The 21,246-nt window shown below is 39.7% G+C and overlaps 1 protein-coding gene across 1 annotated transcript; it reads right to left on the bottom strand.

Moving 5' to 3' along the window:
* Positions 1–780: 780 nt before the first annotated feature.
* LOC131437406 (chloride channel protein 2-like) lies at positions 781–14,579 on the bottom strand. Its single transcript, XM_058606757.1, has 9 exons — positions 14,433–14,579; positions 10,334–10,521; positions 10,161–10,268; positions 9,843–10,008; positions 9,156–9,786; positions 8,993–9,091; positions 2,317–2,551; positions 1,136–2,254; positions 781–1,076 (listed from the first exon to the last, which is right to left on the bottom strand). Exons 2-9 carry the CDS (start codon positions 10,454–10,456, stop codon positions 810–812), a joined length of 2,748 nt encoding a protein of 915 aa, XP_058462740.1. The 5' UTR covers positions 10,457–10,521; positions 14,433–14,579; the 3' UTR covers positions 781–809.
* Between the last annotated feature and the right edge of the window lie 6,667 nt (positions 14,580–21,246).

The following is a 21,246-nucleotide window of genomic DNA, read 5'->3' as shown; positions in this document are numbered from 1 at the left end:
CCAGGAGCCAAGAGCTATACGCGTGCGGTGCGAACGACTGTTCAACACCGACTCTCCGGACCTCGGTTATTGATGCAGTTTCAGTTGTCACAGTGATTGCATAGCCTTTCTATGTGAGAAAGGCAAAAATATTATTGAGAATAAACCATATCTCAACGTTTCAACGACATTTGGCGACGTCTGAGGTCCAAATAATGAACCAAAATGTCTTGAACGGATCAAAAAGCAATATACAGCTCCTCTGCCATCTCACTTATAGTCAATTTGCGGCCAACGGTCATCCATTCTTTGATTTTGTTGATGTTTTCATCGGTTTTCGATATCGATGGCCTACCGCTTCTCGCATCATCATTCACAGACTCACGGTCACTTCTGAAACGTTCGTACCACTGATAAACGACTGTTTCCTTCAAAGTGGCGTTGCCGAAACACTCTTCTAACATTTGCAATGTCGTCGCACCATTGAAAACGTTTTTAACGCAAAATTCATGCAAACTCGTTGTTGCAAATTCTATTTTGAAAATTCTCAAAATCGAGGACACTCACAATCGTAGATGTACTCAATACAGCGTAACTTTTACAAATGTCCAGGTATCAAAATCAAATTGATAGAATATCAATGACAGATGTGGTATTTGAAAAAAAACATTAATCGGGTGACTGAGAGCGCAACACGGTGGTGATTTCGGGAACTTTTTGATTAAGGTAGTATGGAGATAATGGTTATAAGGCGAATAATGTATGATTTACTATGATAAAATAATTATGTATATTGACAGTCTGATTGCTTAACGTAAATTTCACTATTCCTATTGGCTAGCAAAACCTATCCGAGTGTGAATGTTTTGTTTCTCATTGAAATTTTCATCATTCTGCACGTCATCCGCATAGGCTAACGGTAAATCTACCGTGAGTCCACTGACACTCGGTTTCTTGCTGCGATTTTCGTTACCGGTCGTCACCAGAAAAGATGATTTCTTACTTTGCTGCATAAGACATAGATTTTCTTCGTGTTTCTCCCTCAAAACTTCCATGGCTAGTGATCCTTTGTTGACGGCTTCAACGGCCGCTTTAAGCTGCAAAACAAAGATTACAATTCAATTGATTTTCCAATCTTAGAACAAATTGCACTTACTTCCTTCAGCCCAACTACTCCCACCAAGCAACCAAAATTGGTAACGTACGCCATGTCTATAGTTAAAATGGAGAACATCCGATGTACCTTGAAAATCGTTGTGTTCTCAACGAGCTGTACTGGAGCGGGATCGATCTGTAGAAGATGCAGATCGATTGGTTTCGACATTTTTTGTTCCACCCACAGTTTTCGAGCTTCCGGTAGAAAATCGAAATGACGATCTGGAGTCATGAAAACTTTGTTTTCTGACACTTCACCAACCTCCGGATCATCATGTGATTCGGGAACCGAGAGGTTCTTTTTAAATAGTTTTCGGATACCACGCGATTTAGCCGCTTGGTCCAATTCTTGAGTGGAATTTTTGTTGAATGTTTTTGAATGATTTTCTTTCCTATCCACACTGTCAGTTGTCTCATTGGAAATGGGGAAAATTTCGTAGACAGATGGTCTTCGATTTCTTTCCTCTTGCTCTTCTAGCCACCGTTTGGCTGCTTCTTCCTGCCGTGCCATTCTACCCACACATTTATCCATCAGCTGAAGTAGTTGTATACGCTCTATGCTTCCGAGTAGAATTGGTTCAGCTGGGTCTTTAACGAGTGGCAAACAACTGATTTTTTTACTAGTTTCCAGCATAACGGCAAGCTCCCGATAGGTGATTCCTTTCCATATGTATAAAACATCGCCGATCATAAAATCTTGGACAAATACGTTGTACATATCAGATTCAGACGAAGGCGAAATATTCGGTAAGTTGGGCAAATGCTTAATATCTGCCAGCATGTCGTACATCGATTGATGCAGTTTCCTGGCAACAATATTGGCTACCAATGCAGCGACAATGACAGGACCCATATATTTTATTTGACCGGTAATCTCAAAAACTATGGCGCATACAGACACCGTGTGGGTGGTGGCACCAGCAAAAGCAGCTGCACCAACTACGGCATATCCACCGGGGACTATTGGTGCCAACATGCCGGCACCATACGGCAAACCCGATGGGAACCATACGTGCATTGCTTCCCCCACTAGACGGCCCAACGCAGCACCGATTTTAAACACCGGAACAAACATCCCGCAGGGAATGGGCATAGTAGAGCTGATGATGCTAAACAGGTACTGGGTATTGAGAAAATATTGAACAATAAAAATTAAAACATAAAATGTTCGGAGAATATTACCGAAAATACCAGGAAGATAAATATGTGCATGATGGCACTGGTTTGTGGGGTTGTCCAATGGGATACTATTTCCGCTTCCTTAGGGCTCAGTTCGGATTTACTCCAAGTGAAGTTGGAGAACAAATGGTGAAAATGTTCATGACTGTTCAATTCGCCTGCGGTGTACCGTCCCAATCCGTTCGGGTATTGCAATGTAGCAATAATGAATGAAATAACAACTGGATACAGCAATCGCCTGTTATGAATAGTAAACACAAAAAAATATTATTTTTCAACAGTAAAATTCCCATTATTATCTCAATGGTAACTATAATATATACTATATCCTACAGCATAGCTGCAAGTTTCAAATGAACTCCTAGAAACCAGAAGAAATGTAAGGCTGACAAAGGTATATAAGCTGTAACCTGAGTTGGCCTTTTTCCACGTATTCAGTTATATTATCACGATCCTGATGAGACTGTGAAAAACTTCAGTGACTGATCCCGGTAGGATCTTGGAAAATGCCGTCAGGAAAGCAGTCTTTGAGCTTCTTGGTAACACTCCTAATACCAAGCCTGGAAAAAAGTTGGAACGATAACTTTGAGCTGTCAAAGCTAAGCTGTTTCTCAACTAATTTCAATAATTTTACACGCTCGAATTTGGTGAGGTTCGTAGATTGATTTAAAATCTTTGTTGTTAAGGATCGGTTGAGAAAAACCAAAGAAAATTGGGTTTTCTCCGTTCCAGGGTTTTTTCACGCACAAAATAGACATATATCTGCTTTCCGATTTCCTTCTCTTTGAGATCAACTTCGCGAGTAGAATTATGAGAGCTTCAACTTTATCGAGTCATAACTTTGTTGCTGTCAACCAATTTTCACAATTTGTTCTCCATTGGAAAGGTACTAGTTTCAGAATTAAAATGCAAACGAAAAATACAGTTGTCTATCTAAAGTTATAGAGAAAACTGTAGATAGAAGACCACGAAAAAAATGGGATTTTTTACAATGGTCGTAAATATCTCTGAATTGAAAGTGATGACCTATAAATTTTTACACATCATTCGATTGCTAGTGAAACCAGCTAAGCTAACGTTTTTGCATCGTCAAAAACAAGCTGAAAGTATACAGTGTAAATAAAAACACTTTTTTAAATTAAAAATTAAAGCGATGACATGTACGTTGGTTTGCTCTAAATTATTGACATCATTGCCATAAAGAATGTTTAGATGATTGAAATTGTATATTTGCTCAAAACAACTGGAACAAATACAATCAGTTTTTATCAGTGGAAATATTTTGTACAACAATAGAAAGCCAAAACTGTTACCATTATTAACTTATATCATTTTTAATTTAGTTTATTTTGAAATCATTTTATTTACAATTTACAAAAAAATTGAAGCTCCAATTTCACCGAATATCTAAACATAATATAACACAAAATCAATCGATATGTACTACAATTTCACATTTGTAAAACAATGTAAAATCTCAAAAAAATCGGTGCAGAATCGGAGTTAAAATTTTTTTGTTATGCATGCAACGATCCAGTATAATCGGAATAAATATATGTTCATACTTCTATCGTTTGCAATCAATACAAGCTATAATTCTCAGAGACTCAAAATTTGAATTTCACCAATAAATTTGAAGCTTCCTAATTGTTGTGATGGATCTGTTCAATAGGAAACTAAGCTTAAAAATATAAGTATTTTACATACTAACGCATCGTAATAAAAAAAACAATTTAGAAAAAAAAATTGTTTGATTTTGTTTCAAAAAGATCTCAAGAACTCAATAATTAAATTTAATTAATTTCATTAAAGTTTCCTATGATGCCTAAAAGCCTTCGTCAATGCAAAAAATTATCAATTGGCCGGCTAAAGATTTTGGAACGAATGTAACAGTTTTGGATGTATACTATTTTGCTGTTGATTTCGCATAAACAGAAAGCATTAAGATCCTTAAAACTTCTAGTCATTAGTTGAAGCCTTTATTGTAACATTGCTTGATTTTTACTTCTCTCTTTATCGAAGCAGTTGTGATGAAGGGTTACGATATCTTATCGCAACCACAAATAGCTTGCCAGACAACCTTGAAAAGGGAAAAACCATCAACAGTGACTATTATATAGCGTTATTAGAGCGTTTGAAAAACGAAATTTCAAAAAAACGGCCTCATTTGAAGAAGAAAAAAGTTTTGTTTCATCAAGACAATGCACCGTGTCACAAGTCGATGAAAACCATGCTGAAATTGAACGAGTTGGGCTTCGAATTGCTCCACCGTATTCTCCAGATTTAACCCCCAGTGACTTTTTCCTGTTCTCAAACCTCAAGAGAATGCTCGCTGGTAAAAAATTTAGACGCAATGAAGAGGTAATCTCTGAAACTGAGGCCTATTTTGAGGCAAAAGACAAATCGTACTACAAAAATGGTATCGAAAAGTTGGAAGATCGCTATAATCGCTGTATCGCCTCTGATGGCAATTATGTTGAATAATAGAAACGAATTTTGGCAAAAAAATGTGTGTTTCTATAAAACGATACGAACTTTTCAGCAGAACTGTTACGTCGTGGGACTACTCGACTAGTTGCCGCCAAAAGATCAAGTCTACACCGACGGAGGGTTCCCCGACGAGGGAAGTCCTCCCGAACCGACGCTTACGGTACACGTATACGACCCGACCGACTTCCGGTTCGCTGGCGCCTCGACGACTCGAATCGGTGTTGTGGCGACTACTCGACTAGCCCCCGCCGAAGGATCTTGCCTACACCGACGGAGAGTTCCCCGACGAAGGAGGCTCTCCCGAAACCAACGCTTTCGATACCCGTCAACGCTCGACGGAGAGGATGCCTGGGTCGATACAGTGATTTCGGTTGGAGGATAGCTTCTGATTCACTGGCGCCTCGACGATCCTAACAGTTTTACGTACTACTCGTCTAGTCCCCGACGAAGGATCTAGACTACTCCGACGAAGAGCTGCCCGGCAAAGGAGGTTCTCCCGGACCGACGTTTATTCGCTGATCCCTCTTGAGCCTACTACGGTTGCACGCGACCAGCGGTCGCGGCTGCCTGTTATTGCTCCGCACTCCATTTCCGCTGCAATATGCCCGCAATTTGGGATGCCGCGGTCGACACTGCGTTCCGGTTCTCTACGCAGTGGCACATTCTCTGGATCAGGTTCTCCGGTGTGGTGTCAATGCCACATACCTCCAGTAGCTCACTCCTTTGAACCGCGAAACAGGAGCATGCGAATAAGACCTGTTCTGCCGTTTCGATATCGTCTGGGCAGCCAGGACATACAGGGGATGTCGCGTGGCTGAACCTGTGGAGGTACCACCTGAAGCACCCGTGGCCTGTGAGGAATTGCGTCAGGCCGAAGTTCACTTCTCCGTGAGGTCTATCTAACCAACACGAGACTTTAGGTATGAGCCGATGTGTCCACCTACCCTTGGTTGAGCTGTCCCACACTTGTTGCCATCTGCGTAGAGAAGCGGCTTTTGAGGCCCTACGGACGTTCCTGTCTCCTCGCATGCTGTAGCACTCCGCGTCTTCCTGCACTATCAGACCGATATGCATCATACTTGCAACCACGCAGGCCGCATCCCTCGATACAGTGCGGTATACACTGATCACGCGAAGACACATCAGTCTATGCGTACTCTCCAGCATCTGTGCGTTGCGTTCCACATTAAGTGCCGACGCCCATACCAGGCTGCCGTACCTGAGGATCGAAACTGCCACTCTTGCCAGTAACCTACGTTTACTGGAGCACACAGGCGAGCTGTTGGCCATCATTCGTGAGAGCGCCGCGATCGCTATTGATGCGCTCTTGCAGGCGTATTCAACGTGCTTACTGAAGTTGAGTTTGTCGTCAAGCATCACACCCAATTGCTTCAGTGATCTCTTGAAGGGGATCACAGTCCTCCACCAAGCGGATTGAGTGTGATGCACTCAGTTCGACCTCTTCGATAGATTCGCCGTAGACTGTCAGTGTGACGTCGTCCGCGAACCCGACTATCTTGACACCCCGATTGAGCCTCAACCTCAGTACTCCATCGCAAAATATATTCCACAGGATCGGGCCCAAGATAGATCCCTGTGTTAGAGTGTTACGTGTGCCTTCCTCGGTCTCGTAGAGCAATACTCGGTTCTGGAAGTAGCTTTCCAGAATCTTGTACAGCCCTTCCGGTACTCCCAGTTGAGGTAGGGAATCAGCAATGTCTGCCCAACAAGCACTATTGAACGCGTTCTTAACGTCTAGCGTTACTACCGCACAGTAGCGGATTCCTCGTCGTTTGCGCTGAATGGATACCTCCGCCGTGGTTACCACCGATGTTATGGCGTCCGCCGTCGACCTGCTTCTGCGAAACCCGTACTGTTGGCTGGACAGTCCTCCTGCCTCCTCTATGAAGGGGGATAGCCTGTTGAGGATGATTTTTTCAAGGAGATTTCCCACAGTGTCGATCAGACAGATTGGTCTATACTCCATCCCCTGGGGGTTTCCCAGGTTTTGGTAATAGTACCAACCTCTGCCTTTTTCAAATGTCTGGGAACATAAGCTCATCCAGATATCTCTGTATGACTTCCCTGAACATGTCCGGTTTTGTCATTATAGCCACCTTTAGAGCCACGTTCGGAATACCGACTTGAATCGATGTCTCTGACTATGCTTGCGTCGTTTCACGTAGATTTCGGCGTCCTTGATCACACAGAGCGATTTACCAGCAAGCAACGCATCGTACAACTTTCGAACTTTGGGTCTTCGATTCTTCTAGTTTCGGACTGCTTTTGCTTTTTATAGGTTCGAAGATTCAAAGAATATAGTACATCTGCCTTCGAAGTGCCAACTTTTTTACCCACATCTCGTTCTGTAATAGTTTCCGTGAACGGGGTTATCCAAGTGAGTATGAACAGGAGTTTCTACAGTACATGCACACGGCTTTTCTCACTTACTTCTTCCATTTTGCAATTTTTTTTCCGTGACAGTCCGAACTCTGTTCACAACTTTTTTTTCGTTTGTTTCCGTGCATTTTAATTCTGGAAGTACCCTCTCAGAAAGCGGTTATATTTTGTTGGTCGTTGAGGGCTTGTTGAACGACATACTGCACGAAATATTTGTTCAGTTTGCTGACTCAGTTTGTTGTTTTTTCTCTTGTAAAAATATTGTCAAAATTAGATGTTACCTTCATTTAGAAAGAAATTTTGTTGAACGAAAAACATGTTCAACGGTCTGTCTCAAAATCGGCAAACGAAGGACCCATGTTCACCTGGACGTTCATTGGATCAATGATCCAACGTATTAGACCAACGAAGGACCACCGTTGAACGTTTTTCTCGTGAATACGACTTACTTTACTATGGGGCGCCTTTTCAAAATTTGCCATACGGAAGAATGGGCAGAACTTAATCGTGAATATCTCGACTTGTATTAACGGCAGCAACATAATTGTTTCACTATTTCATCAAAAATATGATCAGAAATTTAGGATAATATTTAGAACAGTGTGAGGTAAACACAAACAACTCGAAAATTAGGTTTTTTTTAATTTGAAAATAATGTAGAAAACTCTTTACTTTCGCTTGGCTTTTTCGCGCAAGGACGACAATTTTGAGGTAGTCAGTTTAGTGAAAATCCAAAATAATTTGATTTGCTTCGTGCACTTTTCGCTGTGCAAAAATCGTGTCAGTTTTATTCGTATTCATGACGTATTATGTCTCTGACATTACACACCCGTACTTTTTTTCTAAGAGGGTAGTATCTTTTCAATTTTCGAAAATCGGTTGGCTATCAACAAAGTTATGACTCGATCAAGTTGAAGTTCTTAAAATTCTATTTACAATGCTGGTGCCGCATAAATGCCGATAGGGCATATTTTGTGCGTGTAAAAAACTTGAAACGAAAAAATCACATTATCATAGGTTTTTCCTAACCGATTGCCAATAATAATATACTTAAAATAATCTACGAACTTTACAAAACTTGAGGGTTCACAATTTATCGAAATCAGTCAAGTGACAGCTATGACAACTCAAAGTTACCGTTTCAACTTTTTTTTAGGCTTGGTGCTTCGCGTATCTTTTTAGGCTTGGTATTATGCGTGTTAAAGTACCTATAACCAGAGTGACGACAGATGTTCGTTTGGAATGACAGCTTCCAGCTTCCAAACGACCTGTCAGTTACAATGTAAAGCTAACGACACTGCCAAAATTTCGGATTAAATGTTTTGAATTGTTGCCAACATTACGGATGAGAAGTCGTTACTCTGATTATAGGCACTCTAGTTTACGTGTTTCCTATGTTTATTCGTTCTTCATATTTAGGTAATAACTTGAAAATCCAAGAAAATTTATCTTAAAATTTTTATGTCACTCGTCTTAAGTTCATGATCTTGAAATGGTATACTAATCGCTTTTCTAATTCTCTGAAAGCTATCGAAATTTCTGTGATTAGCTGGATCATGCACCAGCTATGTTTACAGTTTGTTTTACGTTCAGCAAACACCAAGTTTTAAAACTATTTATGGTGACCAAACTGCAAACAAGAGTAGGAAACAGTTTTTTTCCTGGAAAATTCATTTCATATAAAACACTGCTCATTGTCAAATTGTCGTTGAGCACCAGTCCATTATTAGCCGGGTGAATCGACGTCCAGTCTACTGTAAAAATATGTTTTAAGATATCTTCAACTCACGTTTTCTTTAAATATTTGTGAATCCGGGTGGATTTCATCCACAAGATGTACACTTTAAGAATCCACACAAAAAGAGCACCTGCAATACCACATAGCACACTGAAATAATACAAAATCGGCTTGAGAATTTCACTATACCAGCTGCAGAAAAAATCGTACTCACCCAAACAATCCAAATACGAACAATTCCTGCGGACAGAACGGAATATCTTGCAAGAAGCTGGTTTCGTAGAGAGCGGTGATAGTACTCTCGGAGTGATACCAAACGAATAAGAGGCGATATAACAACGTCCCAAACACTGCCCCCAAAAACCCACGCCAGTAATTTCGCACTGCGAAATACGACGCGGTCGCTTCGATACTGAAAAGAACTCCGCCAACGGGGGACGCAAAGCAAGCGCCTATTCCGACGGCTGCGGCCGCTGCCAGCAAATCTATATTATGGCTCTCACTGTCCGGCCCGGAACCAATGGAGGATACCATTTTGCTGTATAGTTCCGAAAGAATACTGGAAATGTGTACGAATGGACCTTCTTTTCCCAGTGGCATTCCGGCTCCAAGGGTTACCATTAATCCCACTACTTTAGCTACCAAGGTGCTGAAGCACAAGTAGCCTTTGATAGTGACTCCTCGCAGAATTGCCCGTATTTCGGTGAAACCAGAACCAATGGCTTGCGGGGATACTGCTTGGACAAAGGCAGAACCAAACATTATCAGTAAGACTGGCATCGACACCCAGGTGGCATACTGAAGAAACCCGTGATCCGGAACCATTCTGAAAACTTTCACTCGACCTGCAATTAAAATTACAGTTAACTACCGTTTCTCGGTCCTAGTTCATGAACCATACTAGAGTGTATAAATCCGATGCCTTTATCCATTCCGAATGATATAACAGCCGTTGACAGACCTAGCATCACCATCAACATCCATTCGTCTCCAATTCGGCCGAATGTATTTCGCCATAGATTACCGAGCACATGATAACATCCATTTGAGTGAATATCATTCAATTCCTATCACATTGATTATGAACAATTATAATGTTAATATGATTATACTCAAATGTGAAGTAAATTTTGTTAAAATAGTGAAATTGCACATCAAAGCCTCTTTTTAATTCCTCTTTTACATTCAAATTTCACTGCTAAAACAAAACCGGACTTACTTTGTTCCATGGTTGATCCATGCTTTTCCTCTGCCATTCTAAACCTTTCAACTTCCGGGCTTCCTCTTTGGCATAGTTTCCAAGATCACGGGTATACCTTCCGCACATCTAGAAGAGAAATCAGTTACGAAATAACCTATAAACATGTATGCATTTAACACGCCCGGAATTACCATGGTTGGGGTGTATTCCATCACATTGCTTTTCTTCCTCGAAGTCGGTTCTAACGCAATCGTTTTTACGGAGATGTTTTTATTTGTTGGCACGATAAGTGGTTCGGTGCTATCGTGATTCATCGTGGAATAGTGCTAGTTCGGTTCACTCCTTGAAGTAAACACTCATTACTCATATAGAACAGTACCTATCAAAACAAAAATTTATCACTATTTATTGTGGTTAGTGTTAAGACATAAAGCAGACTTGAACTCAATTTTATGCTCATCACTACAAACGGGCAACAAACGAAGAGAAAAGATGAAAATGAACGAAATAGCGAAAAATGAAATTTTTCGTAAAAAAGTATCGCCCGGAACTGTCTTTTCACTGGGCGGTACCGTGTCGCAAAATTTCTCATTCATTTTCATATTTTCTCTCCGTCTGTTGTTCGTCGTTAATAGTGATGAATATAGAATTTTCAATTAGAGACATCAGGATTGTGAAATTACAATTTTTCCGTATAATTATCCTCAGGATCGTCGAGAGAAAATTTGGACCCGGAGGGGGGGGGGGGTGGGTTTGTTAATGTGCAACGAATTTCAATAGCTTATGCTGGAATTCTAGAAAGAAGTGAATCCGAAAAACTAGTTCTGTGAATCCGAAAAACTTGAACGTTTAAATTTACATATACAGTTATATAATATTTTTTTTTTTAATAAATTGAAAATCAGCACGAAATCGTGTAAAATCGGGAAAGAATAAGAAGAAAACAAATTGACAATTCAGTCCGCATCTTTTCACTTAAGTTGGAATTTATTCGGAAATCATTATGATTTCCACTTGGAAATCCGGACAAAAAATTCTTGCCGTTTCGTAATTGATTTGGAATTCATTCGGATCGGAAAATGTGGAACTTATGCCGTTTTTCATTGAAAAACACTGGTGGCGTGGAATGCTTCGAGAAGAAATGCAGTATTCTGACGGTGTTTTATTGCCAATTCAATGAAAAACGCCATTAGTAATGAATTCTTACTCGACGGCTCGTTTCTGAGTGCTCGATCACCCCAATTGACAGTGACATTTTAAATGTCATTGAATTTTCGCTCAGTTTATAGATGTATTAGTGTAAAAGTTAGACTTACGCCATTTTATTACCTTCCAGCTTAAATAAAATAAACCTAGATTTCCCAGTGTAATAGTACTGTAGTTGAGAAACCCGTGACACCAAAAGCGCCGTCTGGTGTAGAATGGGTGCGTAAATGCTCCTAAAATGTATGCATAAAGTTGCCTGCGCATTTAACACAACCACAGTAGCTAATGGAAAAAAGTGCTCCCGTTTCTCACTAGAGGTGCTGTTAGTGTCACCGTACAGTGAGAAATCTATGTTTACTTAATTTATGCTTCCAGCTAGAGGAATGGGCAATTCTGACTAATGGCTTTTTTCATTGAAAAACACTGGTGGCGTGGATTGCTCTGGTTTTGCACTTTCGAGCAGAAATCGTAATGAAACACCGTCAGAATGTTGAATTTCTGCTCGAATGTGCAAAATCAGAGCAATCCTGCATTTGTGTCAGTACTTCCTGTACTTGCATCTCTCATTTCTGTTCTCGTTCTTGTACTTTCTGGACTTATTTCTGAACTTTCTGTATATTTTTGCGCTTTCTTTACCTGTCCATGTACCTTCTACACTTGTTCCTGGGCATTCTGCACTTGTTTCTCTCATTTCTGTACATGTAGCTGTCCCGGCGAACTTCGTACCGCTCACAAATTATCTTTGGACAGAATTTTTTTTCGAGCATTTACAAAAGCAGAATGATCAAACGAAAAATTGATTGGTTCACGGATGTCAGAGAGCACATACAACATACATATTTTCCAACATTATTTTGTATATTTATTATGGAACCAATATTTTGGGGTCATCTTTTAAGTTCCTGTGCAAAATTTGGGCTAAGTTGGATATGGGTGAGGGGTTTAAATTAAACTTCTCTGCAATCGATTTAGCTACTTTTGTCCAAGATTCCTGAAGTTTTTCTATTAGGTTTTTTAGCATCACTGGTAACATCAATCGGATAAACACATTTTGACAGTTCAGCAACACTGCCTATAAATAAAGTTTTTTTTGTTTGTCTGATGATGAGACGGTTAACGGTCGATCTCGCCTAAATAGAATTTGATAACATATGTTGACGATTCGGTTTGTTTTAAAAAGTTTGCGATGAAGCATCACGACTACGTAGGGATGGTAACAACTGCTTTTTAAAGCATTCTTCACTGTATAATTCCATGTTTATCGTTCCGGTAGTGATGAAGCTTTGGCTTGCTAGACCATATTGCTACATATTTCATGCCAAACCTACTATTTTTTTACTTGGCCTTTTTCTTCATCCTTAAATACTCCTCTACGCCGTTCCGTCGCATGACAGTATAAAAAGACATTCCGGGTTAAAGTCTTACAGCACATATGTTTCATCGTTCGAGAGAAAACTTTTTCAAATATTCGAGCACTTGCGAGCCCGACTTCGTGCCTTGTCGGTGTTTTTACGAAAGTTTGATACATTTTTATTTTTCTAGCCATGGTTCTTGCTGAAAGATCTGGTCTCTTCTGCAATATTTGCTTTACCTTCGCGTCCTTCTGGTGGTTCCTGCAATCCGTTTTTGTTCCGCCCCCAGCCTTCTTGGCTTATTGGGAGTATACTGAACTCCGCACCTGGAAAGGGTCTGGGTGTGGAATACCACACCTGGAAATGCGGTTGTCTATCACATACCTTTAACAACCAAACCACTCGCCCCACACCATCACCAACACATCTGGATGAAATCTGTTCCACCGTCCCTGAGCTGTATTAAGTTTCACTAAGTAAGGTCAAATTAATCGGATTTGAAAAAAATTATAGTAAATAATAGGTCACAGTACATTATTACCAAATCAGTGATGGCCATAAAAAATATAGACAAGAGATAGATTGAGTGTGCTTAACAACGGGCGGTAACATTGATCTTAATTCTTGTCACTACTCGAAATCAACGGTAGAATGGTATACTACCATAAATGTCACTTTCGTCCCAAAAGACATGAATCCACCAAATTGCCCACAATTTCGACCAATTGAGGAATTTTGGGCATTAACGAAGGCACATCTTAGGAAACATGTCTCGGCAGCCGAAACCATTCAACAGTTCGAAAAAGATTGGAAAAAAGTGTCAAAATTTGTCGCCAAGAAGTCTGCACTGAATTTAATGAGGATCGTTCGCAAGAAGGTGCGCCAGCTAGTCTACAATGGTCAAGTAGCAAATGTTTATAATAATATTCTGTTGTTGTGGTCTAATATTATCAGTATATTGAATAAAATTTGAATATCTAACACTTGTGAATTATTTACAGCGAAATCAAAATGCGTCCATTCTTTCTGGGACAGTCTTTACTCGGAACATTCAAGCGCACTGTCGGAAATACATTTTCAGTGTGTTTTCCATATTGAACTCATTGCCAGTCTGTGATCGCTTTCGGAAATCTGTGAAAAACAGATTAATCTGTGAATACCAGCTTTACAACAGCTTAGGCTATATGTATTGGCAGCTAATTTTTGCTTATAGCCACTTTTAACTGGACTACCAACGATAACCTCGATTCACCAAAGTACAGATTACTCGAATTTCCACCGCACTTACACGAGACGACGTATTCACTCGTTGAGAGCTTCTCCGAAAGTTCCGAAGTGATGTCTTGTAATAACCAAATTATGTAAATAATTGGGCTGTCAAAGCACCACTTTTGATTGAACACCCTTGAACCTTAACAACGTGAAATTAATTCCAATAAATAACATATTTATAGAGAGCAATACAAAATTTTATAACCATAGATATAACAACGTTCAGAATTGCATGAATGTTGCGCGGCCGAAGATTATAACATAAATAGGATTCAAAAGACCTGAGAGTCTTCTCACATCTTCGAAATAGTTGTTCTTCTGTTGTGTTTTTATCACTCGACATGCTTTTGCAAAATTTGAACCGCAAATCTATACACGACACAGAGATGTTTCTTTCATATTTCTGGCTCAAAAGATAATATTTTGTCTTATTTGAAAACCTAGTAATATGGACACTCACTGCAATTTTGTTTTTTTCGAACCGAATCTCGAAAACTGCTCCGAGTTTCCACAGTTGCACTACAGCATCTATCCCCAGCACTGATGATGATGGGCTACTAAAAAAGGATAATCAGCGGAGTTTACTGCGATTACTTTCAGAGACAAACTAAGGCAATTATCGTTATTTGACATCTTTAAATGTATCAACGTAAACGTGCTAAAGTTCTTTAGGGCACGTGATATGTTCCAAACCTGTTTCATCATTTAGCATATCACGACTTTCAGATTTGCGTGAAAAACAAAAGCTCTTCATCCGTAACTGGCAGTTCTATTGAACGAGCAGGTCGTTTGAAGACGTAGTCATCTTATAGTCACCATTTATTGGTCGACGGACTGGGTCATAGAATTAGACAATATCTTTGTTTCGTTCCCGAAAAAAATGCTCCCAGTAAAATAACACATAAAGTCAACTCAAACGCAAGGAATAATTTTTTAACTTTTGAACCAATGCATCGGAAAGAGATAGAAAGTTTCAGTATGATGTTTTAAGTTGAATAAGATCAATAAAACATCTGAGATGAGCATGGGTACGATTACCGTTAAATCGAATAGGTCTCTAGGTACCTCTAGCGAAAGTGATTGAAAAGAAGATATTGTTAGCTAGTGGCCAACGATGATATTTCGGCATCCGCTGGAGAATGAATCTTCCATTTGCATCGATGAGTTGAATATTAACTGAATGTGTTAAAACAGTTTTCAGGGTAGCATTATTATTATCGGTGTTTTTTAACGTCTTCAACAAACCATTCGTTGAAATTATATATAATAATTATAATCAATAAAGTACATCTATCTAAAGGTGCTAAAAATTTTTGACTTGCTAATTCGAATCGCTTAATTTTTCGCAGATGATTTTATGTGACGCGTTTTTGGCTTGTTTGTGCAGTAATGATCTTCACAGTTGTAAACAATTCACAACTCTTGGTTCGCTTCATGCTAATTTTACTAGCTGTAGCTGCTTAACACTGCTTTGTGTGAGGGTCGAAACCAGTTGACAATTTATGTATGTCAGACTCAATTTATATTTTTTACGCAGGACTACCACCCCGATTCTGTAATCCAACGGATTTGTGATACGAACGATTCTACACTTTCGTTCGAGTTCGAATTTTGCATTCGACTCTCGTTCGGGAATATTTAAAATTTCGAACACTGACCATCAAATCTGTCAACATTACTTACACATTATTTTTCGGAACATTTCGAATCGATCGACGTACAGAATAGGGGTGTACATCTTACTTCATTCACCTAGGTGCAATTTAGCAAATTTCACACCAAGAGTTCATACATTCAAACAAACATTGAAAAATCATGTGTTCCGACGAATGAATCCAAACATCGAAAAGGTCTTTCCGACAGTCAATGGAATGTGATTCAATAATATTAGTTTGTTATCCAAATAGACATCGAGATCCTTTCTTCCAGTGACATGCTCAATGCATAGTGATGAGATTATATAGTCGAAAGCAGTTGAACAACGCAAACGAGCGAATATCGTTAGTATAGTATAATTAAGTGTATCAATGTCAAGATTGAAATTGATAACAGTTCAGAATAGATTCACTTACAGCAATCAAATCATTCACATACAGCAATTTAGGAGATTTGATAACGTCGTAGTGGTCGTTGGTAAATAAAACAAATAGTAATGGAAGAAGGTGGCTTCCTTGGGGGACACATTCCGCACTGAAGGTTGAAAGATAAACGTGATATCGACTTAGTATTTAACAAAAGGGCAAGCAACCGAAGAGAAACTGTCATGTACTGATGCCCCCTTACCAAAAATTTAACGAAATTTGTCCGAATTAGCTATTTTGTAGTTTAACTTTAAACCATGAATAGTCATTTTTTTACAAACAAGTTATAGAACACCAAACATGCGATTCATTCTGAATTCCTTCGGGAATGTAGAATGGTGCTGATTTTTTAAAATCTCTAAATCCTCGCGAGGGGTGGAGAATTTATTACTTGAGCATTTTGGCACCTGCAGATCGTTCAGCTTTTTTTCGGGGATACAGAACGATTTGTTTTTTTATGTTTTGTGCTGTTTTTCCACCTCATCCACACACTTAAAACCATTTCTTGAGCTCGGCATAATAAAATGCCGAAACTGATCAGCAACACCTAAATTTGCTGATTGCTCAGTAATCAATACGCATGTTTCTGAACTTCGTTAAATGCATTCACTGATATTTCGGTAAAATGCTTTACTTTGCCGAAATTTGGCATAATTGCTTGCTGACTTTATCAGTAAACAACAGATATGCCGACATCAGCAGAGACGTTTGCCGAGATTTCGGAAAATGCGCTAGCTGTTGCCGATATTCAGCACGACAGCTGTCATTTATTGCCGCGTTACATTTTCGCTTCGCATTGTGCGATTATTTTCTGATGAAATTCTCGAGTGAAAAAATGGATAATCATCGAAGAAACGTGGAACCACTTGCAAGTAAAAATATTAAATAAATATAGTGACATGTTTCGCTTTATAAAAAGCGACTTTATCAGATCACATTATAAGGGAAAAACACCCAACACGGGGCTCAAAGAGTCCTCGAGACAAATCAGGAATCAGGAATCAGAACAAATTGGCTCAAATGGCACGTTCCCCTTGATATTTGGAGATTTGTGCCTTGCCATCAATTTGTTTTTAGCATCATTTTCCCGATATATAAGAGGGAAGGATTGAAAGGAAATGGTAAGGGTTGGACTAGGAGGATGGGAAAAATTGACGACACAAAAACACATAAAAGCAGAAGTAAATTCTGCACCCCTAAGGGATGCTGAACAATCTGCTGAGGATCACATTTAGTGGAAGCAGAAGGAAATTCTGAACCTCTACGAGGTCCCGAACAGTCTGCTGTTTATAAAACCTCCAACCCCCGAGAGGATTTAGAGATCTTACAAAAGCGACACCATTCTGCACTCCCGGAAGAATGCAGAACGACTCGCAGTATGTACGAGAAGAAGTAAATTCGGTACCCCTCAGAGGATGCCAAACAATCTGCCAAACCCTATTTAAGGTGAATACAGAAGGGATTCATTCACTCCAGGAAGAACGATGAACCCTTCTGACTATAGCTCCTTACCACATTGGGTGAGAAACGAGAGAATATCCTTCAATTTTAGCTCCGCATACACAGACTCAGCCATGTATGGAGAACCAAAAACCCGGATACGTAGCTGCGTCAATGCGGGACAGTTACATATCAGATAATATGAAGTACCATAATCGCATTCACACAAATCACACGAATAATACTCAGCACGTTGAATAGTAGCCATGTGATAATTGAGTTTGCAATGTCCAGTCAGAGCTCTGACCAGAATACTTCAATGATACTTGGAGAAATGCAGTAGACACTTTGACCACAGACTAACAGACAGGACACTCAAATTAGATTCTTCAATCATTTTAACTGTCATTTCGAATATTCCTTTATTTGGGACAGTACTCACATGTGTCATGATGGCGCCACGTTACCCTATCAAAAACATCCTGTCTGTCATCTAGACTGTGTTTATTTTTTTCATTTACCAACAGAGTTGCCATTTATACAGAATTACCTGTAATGTATTGATATGTATTTGCATTTGTATGCGAATTTCATGCAGGATACAGATTTAATACATATTGCCAAAACTATATACAAAATTGTGCCTACCTCTCATCCTTCAACGCAATACAAAATCGAACCCGTTTAGTGGCAATATTTACTTGCTTCTGATCTGCCGCCACTTAATTTCGGGTGAAAATTACCAACACAATAAAAAATAGTCTAGATGAACAATGTTGAGAAAAATAAATGGTTACCTTCCAACATCGCTAAAAAGTTTAATATATAATTAACGTAATATAATAATTTACTGTGACGATTCATTTCCAAATATTACGATGAAATCAGGCATCCCTGCAAGCAGCTGATCGGTGTTGACAAACGAGGGGGAACCAACTAGTAAATTAACTTTTACATAACACAAGGGGTGTACCGATAGTAAATAGTTCGCGCAGTACAATATAGGTGGAACTAGTGCATCACGAAAAATTATTTTTATAAGAATTTACTCATACTGTCATGTCTGTTAGTCTGTGCTTTGACATTTTCAGATTTAAATCTGGTAGAAATGCTTTTGTCTGAGCGCAAGTTTGCAAGCTGCGCCAGTAGCTGGCATGTTTGGATGCAGCCCAAGAACGTATCTTGTGCTTTATCCAACTAGTTGGAAGTGGTAAAGCTGGTTCAGGACCAACGAAATCATTCGTTGCACCAGCTCTAGCCAACTCATCAGCCCATTCATTTCCAGTAATACCAGAATGGCCGGGTACCCATATGAAGTAAACAGCATTTGAAATGCTGAGGTCTTCAATTAGAGTTCGACATGCGATCACTAGATTCGACCGTGAGTCATTCGAACTGAGTGCTTTTAAGGCTGCCTGACTGTCGGAACAAAAATAAATACGTTTACCACAGATCCTCTGCTGAAGTGCCGATTGTACTCCACACAGAATTGCGTAGATTTCTGCTTGGAACACAGTACAGTATCTACCAAGTGAATGAGACTGCTCCAGCCTATTTCACGACAGTAGATACCAGCACCAGCACGACCATTCAACAGAGAACCGTCCGTAAAACAAACTATGTGTTCATCAAGTTGTCGTTCCAGACAACCAGACAATCATTCCTAACGAAGAGGATAGCTCACATTGAATGTTTTAAAAGGAAAACTGCTTGTGAGAGTTAGGTCACTAGGAGCGAGTAAATACTCATCCCACGGAACCATTTGAGACCACAAGCGAGTGTGACTGGTAGCATATTCTAATGGGTTACTGTTCCAAAGCCCTGTAACCCTAAGACGGTATGCACAAGATAATGCTTCTTGTTTTAGGAACACATGTAGTGGTTTAATGCACAGTAGCGCCTCTAGAGCAGCAGAAGGAGTTGTCGTGAATACTCCTGTCATCGCCATTAGGACCATCCTTTGGAGATGATTTAGCTTTGACTGAACTGTCGCGACTTCTCCTTTCTGCCACCATACAAGACATCCATATGCTAAAATTGGTCTAACGATAGTTGTGTAGATCCAATGAATATATCTGGGTTTGAGTCCCCATGATTTTCCAAAAGCTCGTCTGCATTGGCCGAAAGCCATGCAAGCTCTTTTAATCCTGAAATCAATGTGAGCAGACCAATTCAGTTTTGAGTCAAGAATAACCCCGACGTATTTAACTTGATCGACCACAGTGACCCCTGAACCAAAGAACTGCAACGGACGAGCTCCTGTAATTATCCTACGATGAGTGAAAAGCACCATTGATGTTTTGCCCGGATTTACAGATAATCCAAACCTGACAACACCATTGTTCAACAGATCGCAGGGCTTGCTGCATTAAATCAAAGAGAGTGTTAATGCTTATACCGGTCATCAATATATGATAATCGTCGGCAAAACCATAAGTCGGAAATCCAAGGTTATAAAGTTTCCTTAACAAACCATCAGCGACTAGGTTCCATAAAAGTGGGGATAGTACACCACCTTGAGGACACCCACAGACACTCAGCTTTCTAATCTCTGGCCTACCGAAGCGATGATCAAAGAAGTTGATTGCTAAGCATTGCGTGTATCCAGTAAGGGAAAAACCCAAGATATTCCGTTCACGACTGCAATGTTTAACCTCCTGCAGCCATTCAGCCATCGGCACGGAAATACACCTTGACTTAGGAGTTCCTATTTTTGTGGCCTTTTACGACATGGAATAGGAAACCAGTGGATCAATTCTTGGTAAAAAATAATTCCGCCGGATGCCACACGGCTTACCTGTTTGGTGGACTTATACCACCGGTACAGGTGGACCGTAGCGTTATTCTTAGCAGCTGGGAAACCGCTACCGACACTACACGGCTATCTAGGCTGCTCAGAGAGGGAAGTTAACAGCGACTTTATCAGATCACATTATAAGGGAAAAACACCCAACACGGGGCTCAAAGAGTCCTCGAGACAAAACTTTGGGGGATATGCGAAAAACTAACCCAATGCATGGACAAATTCAATAGATCAAAGTAAGTTTATTTTTTGAACAATACCGTATATGCATCATTAAATATTGAAAATTGTTGTATATTTATTTTTATTTTCATATTTCCAGCTCGACTCAAGGTGGCCGCATCCGGAAACGCTGCTTTTTATTATGCTACATGTTTTAAGGTAGAGGCTTTAAGCACTACTGGCAACAAATTTGTAAGCCTCCTTTAAGTGTTAATAAAATGAATTTTTGATCCTGAATGGTGTGTTTATAATGTTTAGAAATTACAAACAAAATTAATTGACTAGATTTTTAATTACTGATGATTCGGTAATTTGTTTTTTTTTTTTCATTTTTTCGTTTTATTGGATTGCCGAATATTCAGCGAACGTTTCACTGAGCAAACAGTAAATCTTATGCTGGCGATTTCGGCAATATTTGACGTTTGTCAAATTTGAGGGTGCCGAGACGCTCAGTTATTTTATTTTTGCCGAGATGATTGCTGATTACTCGGCTGTGCGAATCTCGGCATTTTTTTGCCGAGACTCAGCTAAAAAATTTAAGTGTGCACTCACAATTCCCTTCCATGTTCCCTTTATCCTTCTCTTCCCATCAGAAAATGATTAGAAACAATGAAAATGATCCGAAAGGTATGCAACTGGGTACCATATGAATTGAAGGAAAGGGATGTCGAGCATCGTTTTTTCACCACTCCAAAAGCATATAAGGAAAGGTTTGTAGCGATTGTAGT

Source organism: Malaya genurostris, chromosome 1 (genome assembly GCF_030247185.1).
Source record: "Malaya genurostris strain Urasoe2022 chromosome 1, Malgen_1.1, whole genome shotgun sequence".
Taxonomy (NCBI): Eukaryota; Metazoa; Arthropoda; class Insecta; order Diptera; family Culicidae; genus Malaya; species Malaya genurostris.
This window is presented reverse-complemented; position numbering and strand designations above follow the sequence as displayed.

Coding starts and splice junctions, on each gene's coding strand:
- LOC131437406 (XM_058606757.1), bottom strand. CDS start 10,456: ATGAATCACGATAGCACCGAACCACTTATCGTGCCAACAAATAAAAAC. Junction 9,092..9,155: donor TTCGTATTTGGATTGTTTGG/GTGAGTACGATT, acceptor GTATTATTTCAG/TGTGCTATGTGGTATTGCAG. Junction 1,077..1,135: donor GAGTAGTTGGGCTGAAGGAA/GTAAGTGCAATT, acceptor TTTGTTTTGCAG/CTTAAAGCGGCCGTTGAAGC.